This window comes from Ranitomeya imitator, chromosome 2 (genome assembly GCF_032444005.1).
Source record: "Ranitomeya imitator isolate aRanImi1 chromosome 2, aRanImi1.pri, whole genome shotgun sequence".
In the NCBI taxonomy this organism is placed as follows: Eukaryota; Metazoa; Chordata; class Amphibia; order Anura; family Dendrobatidae; genus Ranitomeya; species Ranitomeya imitator.
Window position 1 is genome coordinate 148,736,717 of NC_091283.1, and position 13,956 is coordinate 148,750,672.

General features: G+C 44.8%; 1 protein-coding gene across 1 annotated transcript; it reads right to left on the reverse strand.

The window, feature by feature from the left end:
• Nucleotides 1–125: 125 nt before the first annotated feature.
• Nucleotides 126–13,546, reverse strand: LOC138662178 (protein CutA homolog). Its single transcript, XM_069747435.1, has 6 exons — nt 13,356–13,546; nt 8,933–9,081; nt 7,940–7,999; nt 1,931–1,976; nt 992–1,041; nt 126–503 (listed from the first exon to the last, which is right to left on the reverse strand). Exons 1-6 carry the CDS (start codon nt 13,413–13,415, stop codon nt 401–403), a joined length of 468 nt encoding a protein of 155 aa, XP_069603536.1. The 5' UTR covers nt 13,416–13,546; the 3' UTR covers nt 126–400.
• Nucleotides 13,547–13,956: the final 410 nt, after the last annotated feature.

The window sequence follows — 13,956 nt, forward strand, 5'->3', positions numbered from 1 at the left end:
CAGCCTCAAGCTGCACTTGTATCCCAGTATGCCCCACCCAAACCTGAAAAGGCTGATAACAGAGAGCACATGGAGTAGAGGGGGAGTGCACTTCACTTGGCTGAAACATTATAAGTTATTAGGAATGATGTTTTCGGGTGACTTTATTACTACACTTGGGTATAGCAGGTCACAACACAGCGTTAATCAACCCCTAAGAGTCGATGGTCATTCCCTGATGGCAGAGCAGATGGTGAATGCAGTCACATTACGCGGGCCCCCCACTGTGGAGTGCGGGGGCCCCTGTTCTCAGGCTCCTTCCATCAGTCCAAATATAAGAAGGTGCTCCGCGATTTTTTGACCTACATCACTTGACTTCAGTCATGACCTGTGACCATGCTTCACTGCCAGCCGTGCAGGGTCATTTCTTCACTGTCACCTCCTCTATGTATCTCGAATAGTCCAGGTCCTCCAGATCGATGGACACGGTCATAAAGTCTGGAGCTGCAAAGGGATGACTGAACCTGGAAATGGGAAGACATTATCATAGACAAATCATTCTATTGTCATCTGGAAACCATCAACAAGCTGCTGATGACATTCCTCTGTACATAGTAAAGTTATAGGTACCAACAGGACCGGACTGTGCAGGATTATCAAACACATAAAAATTTGTATACATTTTGGCTAAAAATATAAAATCTGCTGCTGGTGACGGAGCCGGACTGCTGGTGTTCTCCACTTGTGACATTCACGACATGGAAGCGGTGTACTGCAAACTAATCAGACTTCCTAAATGAATAGTCCTGAGATTATCAGCTTTCTCGTGTGCAGGGAGCCTGCATACTGATGGTTTTCAGTTACAAATTGACCTCTTTTTGGTAAGTGAAGTGTTACAGAGTGTTGTTGTGTTTTGCCTATTTCAGAGACTGGATGTCACATTTGTTAGCTGGAGGGGGAGCGTCAGTTTTACATAAATAAGTGAACCCTATAGATGGTATAAGGAACGTACCGCACGTATCCAGATAACTCATGTAACCGCGCTGTCCGGGTCTTAACAATCTGAAATTAAAATGCAAAATCTTTACAGGAACAAACTATAATCGGCTTATAACAAGACAGCATGTCGCTGCTTCTTAAGGGGAAGTTGTGCCCACTGAGCCAATGGCTTTACTGCCATAGTATGTGACCTCCACCTCATTATATAACTATAGACACAGATAGGTACGTGATATAAAATGTATATAACAGAGATCAACCCTTAGGAGGGGCTGGAAACGGTGCAGCTTTAAATGAGGCGCCCTGTTGGTTGGGGACTATTACATTCCTGAGCCTCGTTATCCCGCAGGATTACATTCCCCATCCCTTGTAGATTGTGAGCCCTCGCGGGCAGGGTCCTCATTCCTCCTGTACCAGTTATGACTTGTATTGTTTAAGATTATTGTACTTGTTTTCATTATGTATACCCCTCCTCACATGTAAAGCGCCATGGAATAAATGGCGCTATAACAATAAATAATAATAATAATAATAATTCACAGAATGTAGATTACGTCCATGTTATTACAGCATTGGAGGGGGATGGGCGTGGAGGAGACCTGTCGCAACGGGTATAACTTAGGCTACATTCACATTAGCGTTGCGCGCCGCTGCGTCGGCGACGCAACGCACGACGCACAAAAAAAGCGCGCAAACGCACGCAAAAACGCTGCGTTTTGCGACGCGTGCGTCGTTAAATGCAACTTGTTGCATTTTCTTGCGTCCGACGCTAGCGTCGGAAACGACGCACGTGTCGGAAAACGCAACAAAAAAAACGCACGCGTCCCCCATGTTAAACATAGGGGCGCGTCGCCGCTGCGTTGCCGCTGCGTCGCCGACGCAACAGCGACGCACATTAGCGGAACGCTAATGTGAACGTAGCCTTAGGGATGACCGTCATTGACAGACTTACCAGCAGCACCTCACTGGACTCCTCAATCTCCCCCTTCCAGATGTACCTGAGGAGCAAGAGAACATTAATGACAACCACGAAGACATGGCGTTCAGTAACTATCGCCGCAGAATGGAGTGCTGGTGTTGTAGTCGCCCCCATGGCCACAGGAGCAACTACCATGTATACCATGTGTGAGAGGCTGTTATTCCCTACCCCCAATGATGACATCACTGATTATATGTGATTACTCTACACCCCTTATGAAATTACACACTACACCCCTTGGTTAAATGCAAGGTTTTTGCCATATACTGTAAAAAGATCAATCCAAGAAGAATCATTTCAGGACTTGTTCCCCCTTTAAAGGGAACCTGTCAGCAGGATTGTGCGCAGCAACCTACAGTGTCAGGTCAGCGCCGTTATACTGATTAAAATGATACATTGGTTGATGAAATCCGTCTTGTGGTTGTTTTTTAACCCCTGATGGTGGTTTGCTCGTAAATGACCAGGACAATTTTTACAATTCTGACCATTGCCACTTTATGTGGTTCTAACACTAGAACGCTTCAACAGATCCCACTGATTCTGAGATTGTTTTTTTTCGTGACATATTGTACTTCATGATAGTGGTAAAATTTATTTGATATGACTTGCATTTATTTGTGAAAAAAATTGAAATTTAGCGAAAATTTTGGAAATTTCGCAATTTTCTAACTGAATTTTCATGCCCTTAAATCACAGAGATATGTCACACAAAGTAGTTAATAAATAACATTTCCCACATGTCTACTTCAGCACAATTTTGGATCACGTTTTTTTTTTTGGTTAGGTAGTTATAAAGGTTAAAATTTGACCAGCGATTTCTCATTTTTTCAGCAACTTTTACAAAACCATTTTTTTAGGGACCATCTCATATTTGAAGTCACTTTGAGGGGTCTGTATGATAGAAAATACCCAAAAGTGACACCATTTTAAAAACTAAACCTGTGAAGGTGTTCAAAACCACATTCAAGAAGTTGATTAACCATTCAGGACCTTCACAGCAATTTTTAGAACGTGGAAAAAAAATGAACATTTAACTTTTTTCACAAAAAATTGACTTCAGATCCAAATATTTATTTTAACAAGGGTAACAGTAAAAAATGGACCCCAAAATTTGTATAATTTCTCCTGAACAAGCCGATACCCCATATGTGGGAAAAAAAAAACACTGGGCACACGGCAGAGCTCAGAAGAGAAGGAGCGCCATTTGACTTTCTGAATGTAAAATTTCCTGGAACAATTGGCAGACGCCATGTTGCGTTTGGAGAGCCCCTGATGTGCCTAAACAGTGAAAATCCCCCACAAGTGACATAGTTTTTGAAACTAGACCCCTCAGGGAACTGATCTAGATGTGTGGTGAGCACAATGAACCCTCAGGGTGGTACATTTTTACCACCAAAATTTTTGTTTTAGACCCAGATTTTACATTTTCACACAAGAAGTGGGTAAAAATGGCACCAAAATTTGTCCCACAATTTCTTTTTGGCATGGCAATACCCCATATGTGTCTGTACAGCACTACTTAAGCTTTATTCACACTAAACGACTTACCAACGATCACGACCAGCGATACGACCTGGCCGTGATCGTTGGTAAGTCGTTGTGTGGTCGCTGGAGAGCTGTCACACAGACAGCTCTCTCCAGCGACCAACGATCAGGGGAAAGACTTCGGCATCGTTGAAACTGTCTTCAACGATGCCGAAGTCCCCCTGCAGCATCCGGGTAACCAGGGTAAATATCGGGTTACTAAGTGCAGGGCCGCGCTTAGTAACCCGATATTTACCCTGGTTAGCATTGTAAAAGTAAAAAAAAAAAAAAACACTACATACTCACATTCTGATGTCTGTCACGTCCCCCGCCGGCGTCCACAGGGTTAAAACTGCTTTCGGCAAGAGCGCTGCTAATGCACGCGCTGCTGCCGAGAGCTTCCCTGCACTGACTGTGTCAGCGCCGGCAGTAACAGCGGTGACGTCACCGCTGTTCTCTGCTTTACGGCCGGCGCTGACACATTAGCAGCGCTCCTGTCGGAAGCAGTTTTAACCCTGTGGACGCCGGGGGACGTGACAGACATCAGAATGTGAGTGTGTACTGTTTTTTTTTTTTTTACTTTTACAGTGGTAACCAGGGTAAATATCGGGTTACTAAGCGCGGCCCTGCGCTTAGTAACTCGATATTTACCCTGGTTACAAGTGAACACATCGCTGGATCGGCGTCACACACGCTGATCCAGCAATGACAGCGGGTGATCAGCGACCAAAAAAAGGTCCTGATTATTCCCCAACGACCAACGATCTCCCAGCAGGGACCTGATCGTTGGTCGCTGTCACACATAACGAGATTGTTAGCGGGATCGTTGCTACATCACCAAAAGCGTGACGGTGCAACGATATCGTTATGTGTGACTCCCCCTTTAGCCATACAGAGAGACTTGGGAGGAACGGAGCGCTATTTGCCTCCTGGAGCACAGATTTTCCTAGAACAGTTTGTGGACTCAATATACAGAGTCCCTAATATCTAGAAGAGCAGAATCCCCATCCCCCCTCAAGTGACCCCATTTTGGAAACTATCCCCCTTGGGGAATTTATCTGAATTCATCTACAGATGTAGTGACGATTTTGACTTCATTGGGATTTTTTCAGAAACCAGCAGCAATGAATGTGTTGAGTGAAAATTGCAAACTGCCGTTGTAGTGACCAGTACATTGCAATCATCAGCACGTTAAGCTGAGCCCTTGCTTCTGGAGGCATGTACCCGTAAGTTAGGCGGGCTCTCATCGTTTCAGAAATGCCAAATGTGGACGGTATATGTGGTTTAGGTATACTGTGGGGCTCAGAAGGGAGGGGGGCATTTGGAAGCGTAGAATTTGCTGAATTTCTTTTGGCTGATTGTTTATTTTGGCGAGTTATTTTGCTTTTCCAGAGCCTTTGTACTACCAGTAAAGTGGAAGTCCCCTATATTTCCGTTAACAGATTTCAGACCTGAGTGGGGACTTGATTTTTTTGTGGACTGAATTAAAGCTTTTATTGGGAACATTTTACATAAAGTTTGGGATCGCATTTATCCGGCACTCTACTCTACGCACTTACTTTGGGGTTTCCATCTAAATCTCTAAGTAATGTGATTCAGATGAAAGCTCTGAGTGATAAATTCACTATAATGAGGCAGCAGAGTTACTCTAGACTTTGTCTGGCCTCTGTTCAGCAGTGTTCTTTTCAGAAGTGCGCAAAACTGTTGCCAACAGCACTTTTATGCAATCCTAAAAAGACTGATACTGCCGGATCACAGGTCAGACAGCATCCACAGTGCCTCCATCTGCCTCATAGGGAATTTTCCACCAGAGGTTCCATCTGAATCACGTATTTCAGACATTTAAACGGAAACTCCGGTGTAAGCGCTCAGTGCAGTGCGCAGGATAAATAAATGTGTGTCGGGCCTGACTGTGATCTTTGGGAGGCTGAATGAAAAAAATCAACAGCAGGTGAAAAATTGTTTTTGTTTATATTTTACACCGTTCCTCGTGCGGTATAAGTGATTAGGCGACTATTCTTCGGATCGGTGCGATTGCAGCGATACCAGATTAATATCGTGTTTTTATGTTTGGCAGCTGCCACACACTAAAAGACACTTTTTATTGCAAAAAATAGTTTTTGCATCACCACATTTTGAGAGCTATAATTTTTTCATATTTTGACACAGAGTCCTGTGAGGTCTTGTTTTCTGCGGGACGAGTTGACATTTTTATTGATACCATTTTCAGGCACATGACATTTTTTGATCGCTTTCTTTTCCGATTTTTGGGAGGCGATCCGATAGATGCTACTGCACAGGTGCCGCCGGCCCCATTTTGCTAGAGGAAGAAAAAATTGTCTCCACCAAGATGGCGCCCTCTGCATTAGCATCTATCGGATCACAGATAGATGCTATTGCCCAGGTGCCTCCAGCGCCATTTCGGTGAAGACAATTTTTTTTCCCTTCTAGCAAAATAGCGCCGGTGGATCACCGATAGAAGCTACAGCGCAGGTGCGGCCAGCGCCATTTTTAGAAAGATTTTTATTTCAGAATAAATGTATATGACTAAATAAACCAATATAATGCAGATTATAGATGCGATCATGCTGCAGCACCTGCGCCATTTTAAGAGGTTTTTTTTCCCCAGAATAAATGTATACCACTAAATACAATAATTTTATGCAAATTATACATGCAATCATGCTGAGTATGATTTTTTTCAATACATATTATATTCTGTATGTAAAATAGGGAGCAGGTCAGTGAGGGATCAGTGACCTGTCATAAGCCATCAGCATGAATATCTAATCAGAGTACCAAATAAAGACCCCCCCAACAGGCCGCCCCGGAGCATGCAAATTTCATGAACTGAAAATAAAGATTAAACAACAACCATGAGACGGATTTCATCAACCAAGGTATCATTAATCAGTATAATGGCGCCAACCTGATACTGTGTGTAGGTTACTCAGCACAATCCTGCTGACAGTTTCCCTTTAATGTCTCCCATAATCTGTATAAATCCATTGAGGAACAAACTGACATTTTAAGGAGGAAAAAAAGCTAGAAAAGTACAATACTGTAGTTGTATCAGCGGGAGGACCCTCTTATAATTGGGAATATGGTTGTGCTCAGAGTCAGCAACTCACATTTCCCCTCATGCTACATAGTAGTCAGGGCACAGCTGCCGTCATTTACCACAATTTTGAGAAAGAGAAAGTGTAGCTGTTCTAGGAGGATTGTCCTAACATTTTCTAGTCTTTAAACAGCTGACAACACAGCAAAGGATCTCATTGTGCAAAGTAGTGAATTAGATGAAGGTACAGAAACATTTGCCAGGCATTAGATCTACCTTAGACACTGTCAAGATGTCATTGAGAAGTGGCTTAAATTTAGTACAAGAGTGACTAACGAGAACTGGATGACCATCAAAAATTGGTGAGAAGAGAATTGGTCTTGCAGGCTGCCAATAGGTCAACAGTAACATTAAAGGAGCTGCCGGAATTTCTGTCCTGGTTGTGCACTACTTGTGACAACAATTTCCTGTATTCTTCATACATCTGTCCAGCCTGTGGGTTAGGGAGGGAAACATCCAAGCCCGGCTGTGTGTTACCACAACCTTCATTACGTCTGCGTTGTGGGAAACGTGTTAATTCTGATGAGACCCAGGTGGAATCATTCAGCCATAATCTCAAAATGCACAAAGCTGACACCGTACATTACCAGAAGACCACCATTCCCAAAGTCAGGCATGGCGGAGGCAGCATTGTGTTTTGGGCCTGTTTTTCGGCAGCTGGAATTGGAGCTGTAGTCAAGGTGGAGGGAATTACGAACAGTCCGAGTATCAGACAATTTTACATCAAACGCACCAGGCCCCTGCTAAAAAAAAGCTGTGGAGGATTTTCACCGTTCAACACGACAATGACTCTAAGCAACCTCTAAATTACCAAAAGAACGACCTCAGCAGCTGAAGATGAAAGCACTGGAATGGCCGAGCCCAGGCCTGAACCAAGTGGTGACCTGAAGAAGCAATCTGAAAAATTGTGCAGCTGCCGCAAGGAGCAGTCAAAGATCATTCATTCTAGATGCACTGCGCTGATAGACTCAGACACAAAGAGACTGAATGCTGCCAGAAAAACAAGGGACTGCAACAAAGTCTCAGTGTACGAGTGTGCAGATTTTACTTTTTCCATTGGAAAATTTTTCATTTTTTCTCAGTGAATTTGAACACAATATGGGGGAGACTGTAATAGTATTCTTCTTACATGACATACACCTGGGATTTTAACAAAGACTTGTAGATTTTATATGCACTGTATTACTGCCGACAACCAGCCTGTATATCATGCGTTAGAGGTTGTCAGCCCCACCCCTTACTCAGAAAGTTATGATTATCATTTGGAATGTATATTACGAGCCCTCTCTCACACAGAAGAGTCAGGGTGAATAATTCATGGCTGTTCTTGCTGTACTCACAGTGATGAGCTTTTTGGCATAATGTTCACACTAGCAGCCAGCTTTTTCTCCAATATGCCCCTAGGGAAACAGAAAAAAACAGACATGAAGGAGTTAAGGCAAGAATCTGGTTCACGAACCCTAGTAACCATCCTGAACTGGAGATCTCACCACATATATAAATGAGTAATGACAGCAGCTTTCTCAGTGATGGCACCTCTGATAGTAATGGATAAGTGGCATTCTCAGTGATGGCACTGCTGATACTAGTGATGGATAGGCGGCATTCTCAGTGATGTCACCGCTGATCTCTAGTGATGGATAGGAGGCATTCTCAGTGATGGCACTGCTGATACTAGTGATGGATAGGCGGCATTCTCAGTGATGTCACCGCTGATCTCTAGTGATGGATAGGCGGCATTCTCAGTGATGTTACCGCTGATCTCTAGTGATGGATAGGAGGCATTCTCAGTGATGTCACCGCTGATCTCTAATGATAGATAGGAGGCATTCTCAGTGATGTCACCGCTGATCTCTAGTGATGGATAGGAGGCATTCTCAGTGATGTCACCGCTGATCTCTAGTGATGGATAGGAGGCATTCTCAGTGATGTCACCGCTGATCTCTAGTGATGGATAGGAGGCATTCTCAGTGATGTCACCGCTGATCTCTAGTGATGGATAGGCGGCATTCTCAGTGATGTCACTGCTGATCTCTAGTGATGGATAGGAGGCATTCTCAGTGATGTCACTGCTGATCTCTAGTGATGGATAGGAGGCATTCTCAGTGATGTCACCGCTGATCTCTAGTGATGGATAGGAGGCATTCTCAGTGATGTCACCGCTGATCTCTAGTGATGGATAGGAGGCATTCTCAGTGATGTCACTGCTGATCTCTAGTGATGGATAGGAGGCATTCTCAGTGATGTCACCGCTGATCTCTAGTGATGGATAGGCGGCATTCTCAGTGTTGTCACTGCTGATCTCTATCTAATCACTTATGAATACGTGTTACCTGGCAATCTCATGGGCTATCTGCTCGTTGGGGCAGTTGATGAAGGCAATGGAGTGCGATCCGGAGATGTAGCATCCAGTAATCGCTCCGTGAAGCTGCCAGTACGCGCTCCACAGGACAGGGTGCAGAAGAGATGATCCGATCATCACCTGAAACACAGATGTGATCACATCTTCAAGATCATGCAAACAGATCAATTGATCTTCAGTTCATGATACTTTAAACTATGGTTGTAACTTAGAATGTTACCATTCACGGACATGGAGCAGAGATGTTGAAATGGATGAAGAACTGAAACAATTAAATTAGAAAAGTAAGATCACATGATATCCCTAACACAGTCGCATTGGGCGCTTTGATGCTCCCCAGCACATGATGTGGGTAATGGGTTCTCTCCTGGCAAAGGCGCTGTGGAAACTCTGTGTTATCAGAGCACAGCTCCAACGTCACTTGACCAGAGACTTCCGCCACTGCTGAGCTCAGATCCAGATCCAACCGTCCTGACCGGAGCACTGACACCGGCAGAATCTGTATCACGATTAAATGCACACTCTGGTCACGAAAGACAAATAGTAGAGTTCTCCGCAACTGGGACCCTGAGTATCGTACTGCAAATATGGTGTCTACTGCCAGAAGGATACTCTATGGGAAAACACTCTACTGATGCTCCACAACAGGACACTCTACAAATGCTCAACAGGAGAACGATATACTGACGCTATATAGACGGACGCTGTACTGAAGCTCTATAGGAAAACACTCTACTAAGGCTTCACAAGAGGACACTCTACTAATGCTCAACAGGAGGACACTCTACTGACGCTCTACGGGAAAACACTCTACTAACGCTCCACAAGAGGACACTCTACTAATGCTCAACAGGAGAACGATCTACTGACACTATACAGAGGACGATCTACTGACACTATACAGGAGGACTATCTACTGACACTATACAGAAGGACACTCTACTGACACTCTATGGGAAAACACTCTACTAACGCTCCACAAGAGGACACTCCACTAATGCTCAACAGGAGAACGATCTACTGACGCTATACGGGAGGACGCTCTACTGACGCTGTACCGGAGGATGATCTGACGCTATACAGGAGGATGCTCTACTGACGCTCTATGTTAAAACACTCTTCTTACGCTCCACAAGAGGACACTCTACTAATGCTTAACAGGAGAACGATCTACTGACTCTATACAGGAGGACGCTCTACTGATGCTATACAGCAGGACGATCTACTGACGCCATACAGGAGGACTATCTACTGACTCTATACAGGAGGACCCTCTACTGATGCTATACAGCAGGACGATCTACTGACGCCATACAGGAGGACTATCTACTGATGCTATACAGGAGGACGATCTACTGACACTGTACCGGAGGACGCTCTATGAGGGTGCTCCTATACAAAGTCGCTTTATGAGGACACCTTTCCAAGGATGCTCTATTTAAATCTACAGAATGACACTTTACAGGAGTACGCTCTGCAAAAGAACGCTTTGCACAAGGACACTCTACTGACAATATGAGGAAATTCTATCCCACTTTACAAGAATGCTCTACAGATGGACGCTCTTTTGACACTACTGATGCTCTGGAGGAGGACGCTTTACAGAAGGACGCTCTATGGACACTCGACAGGAGGATACTATTAATGATCTACAGGAGGGTACTCCAAAAGGGCACTCTACACGATGACACTACTAATGCTCTGCAGGAGTAAGACCTACTGATGCTGTACAGAAGGACACTATGAGAGTGCTCTATATGAAGACGCTTTATGAGGATGCTCTACATGACAACGTTCGCTTTGAACCCCAGCATGGGCGGACATACCGCCTGTTCAACTGGTGCAACTGCCCTGGGGACCGTAGGCGCTGGGGGGCCATTGCAGGGTGGCTAATAATGAGGGCAATCTGGCCAGTTTATCCGACCCAAGGCTTTTGAGGGCCCCTGGCCAGATTGCCCTCTGGGAGCAATCTCTGCAGCTCTGCTGCCTGCAAGATAAAATGGCAGCAGGGCGGAGCTGCAGGGATCCATCCTGCTTCCTGCCCGCACCTACTGTCTCACACAGCAGTGGCTGAATGACATCATCATTCAGCGCCATGGCTGTGCGAGACAGGAAACTGCCGGCGATGGTGCGGCTTCAGGATACCGTGGGCAGAGGTGAGATGAGGTGTGGTGTGGTGCGGTGCGTATATGTGTGTGTGCTTGCAGAGAGCTGAATGGTGCTGTGTGTCTGTGTGTGTAGGTGATGGGGCAGAAGACAATGATTGGGTTGATGGAGAGGGCAATAATGGGGGTGATGCTGCAGAAGGCAATGATTGGGTTGATAGAGAGGGCAATGATGGCGGTGGTAGAAAGGGCAATAATGGGGGTGGTGTGGAGGAGGAAATGATGGAGGTGGTGTAATGGGCAATGATGTGGGTGGTGGGGAAAATACAATGATGGTGCTGGTGGAAAGGGCAATGATGGGGATGGTGGGGGAGGAGAAAATGATGGAGGTCATGGAACGGGTAATTATGGGGTGGTGGGGGAGAACACAATGATTATGGCAAGAAAATGATTGTGGAAAGGACAATGATGGGGAGGAGGCAATGATGGAGGTGGTGGAATAGGTAACGATGGGGGTGGTGGGGGAAGAGACAATGATGGTGGTGGTGGAAAGAGCAATGATGGGGATGGTGGGGGAGCAGGAAGTGATGGAGGTCGTGGAATGGGTAATGATGGGGGTGGTGGGGGAGAATACTATGATGATGGTGGTGGAAAGGACAATTATGGGGTTGGTGGGGGAGGAAGAAATGATGGCGGTGGTGGAAGGGTAATGATGGGGTGGTGGGGGAGGAGAAGGCAATGATGGTGGCAGTGGAAAGGACAATGATGGTGGTGGTGGGGAGGAAGCAGTGATGGAGGTGGTTGAATGGGCAATGATGGGGTGGTGGGGAGAAAGCAACGATGGAGGTGGTGAAGAAGGCAATAATGGGGGTGGGGAGAGGGCAATAATGGGATGCGGGTGGAGGAGGACAATGAGGGGTGTGGGGGATTGTGGTGGGAGGAAGGGGGATTTATAATGGATTTAGGAACAGGGGAGGTGGAGGAAGACGTTTTTGATTATTATGTCTAACACTGTCCCTTAGTACAAAGTGTACTCACTTATGTATAGCACAGTCCCTTAGTATACAGTGTACTCACTTATGCATAGCACAGTCCCTTAGTGTATAGTGTACTCACTTATTATGTATAACACCATCCTTAGTTACATAGTTTCCTCTTTTATCATATATAGCAACGTCCGTTATTACATACCATCCTCTCTAGTTATATATGGTACCTTATTATATAGCTTCCTCTGCTGTTATGTACAGTGTTGTCTCTTACATAGTGTATTCTTGTTATTTTTGTTATTCACAACACCCTCTTTTATTACATAGTCCCCTCTCTTGTTAGATATAAAATGACTACTGATGGAGGAGCTGGTGACCAGACTACCAGTCCATCAGCTCCTCCTTTAGAAAAGATGCTTCCCCATGCTCCATCAGCCATCATTGCATTATACAGCTAACAAGACAAGACGGTATGTAATAAAAAACAGGGCTGTATAAAATCCAATATGTAAGGGACGGTGCTGTACATAACAAGAGAGGGCACTGTATAATAAGGAACAGCATTATACATAATAAAGGAGACTATGTAATATGTACGTGTGTGTGGCTATATAAGTATATATATATTGCTTTGTCACCTTAAAAGGAGGGGGGCCCATACACATTTCTGCCCCAAGCTGTCTGTGTCCGCCCCTGAACCCCAAGTACGGACTTTTTACACGGTGTCATTGTGTCATGTGAGGAGTTCTAGTTTCATACATGCAAGTTATTCTTTGGATATTATTATTACAATCATGAAGACACAAAAAGAGCACAGCGAGGTCAAAAATACTCTGTTGTAAAGAAGTCACAGTAAATGAGCAAGTGCTAGTCAAAAAATGAAAAAAAATACAGGGTATTTAGTTAATACGTTTTTTTGCAAAAAAATGTATATTAAGCTGCTCCACCAATCGCCAAGGTATACCCATAATAGAGCAGTCCTATCTAATGTATATAATCCCTATCTGATGTATTTAAAAATCTGATCATCTGTATAGTACCTGTATAAGCAGGGTTCAGAGAGAAAAAATAATTACAATCAGTAGTTTTTGAACTCCAGAAATGAATTACAAATTAAATTAATCACTAACTTAGGGGACATCGGACGATTGTTAATAATAACTCTGCACTGCCAGCTCTGTGGAATGCATGGCAGGGACTGTGCCAGGACACCAGCTGCCAAGAAAATTTACTAATAACCTTGCACATTCCGCAGGCTGAGGACTACCTCCATCCCAGGAGAACAAGAAAAGAGGCTCACCAGCACCGCAGTCATCCAGCCTGAGCGCAGCCAGTTCTGAGGGGGCGGCTGACACCCCATGTTCACCGGCTGCCTGGCACCCCTCCTTCCCTCATATCCATAGATGTACTGAGCTCGGCTTGCTGTTCGTCGCTCTTTTCACTTGTTGCTTCTGCCCTGAGACTAAGTTGTCAGCCTCTATCCCTCCCTCTGCAGCACCCAGCAAATCCCCTGCTGCTTCCCTGTACTCAACCCTACCCCCTGTCATTACCAGCGCCTCCAGATGTCACCGCTGTCCTCACGTCACCAGCTACAAGGGTTAATGCACCATGTACTACCCCAGAGCTGTCTACATTTTCTAACTAAAGGGACTCAGCACAGAATGACTGTTCAAACCAAAATATTTAGAACTGAGAGTCCTCAGTGGTTGATACCTTTTAATGGCTAGCTGAAAAGATGGCAACAAATTGCAAGCTTTCGAAACTACACAGATCTCTTCATCAGGCAAAGACTAAAACAAATTCTGAAGAATCACATATTTATGCACAACATAGCATAGAAAAAAAAAAAGGGAAAAACCATTAATAAGACAGGTGACATGAAGCAGAATTACCATGGGTGA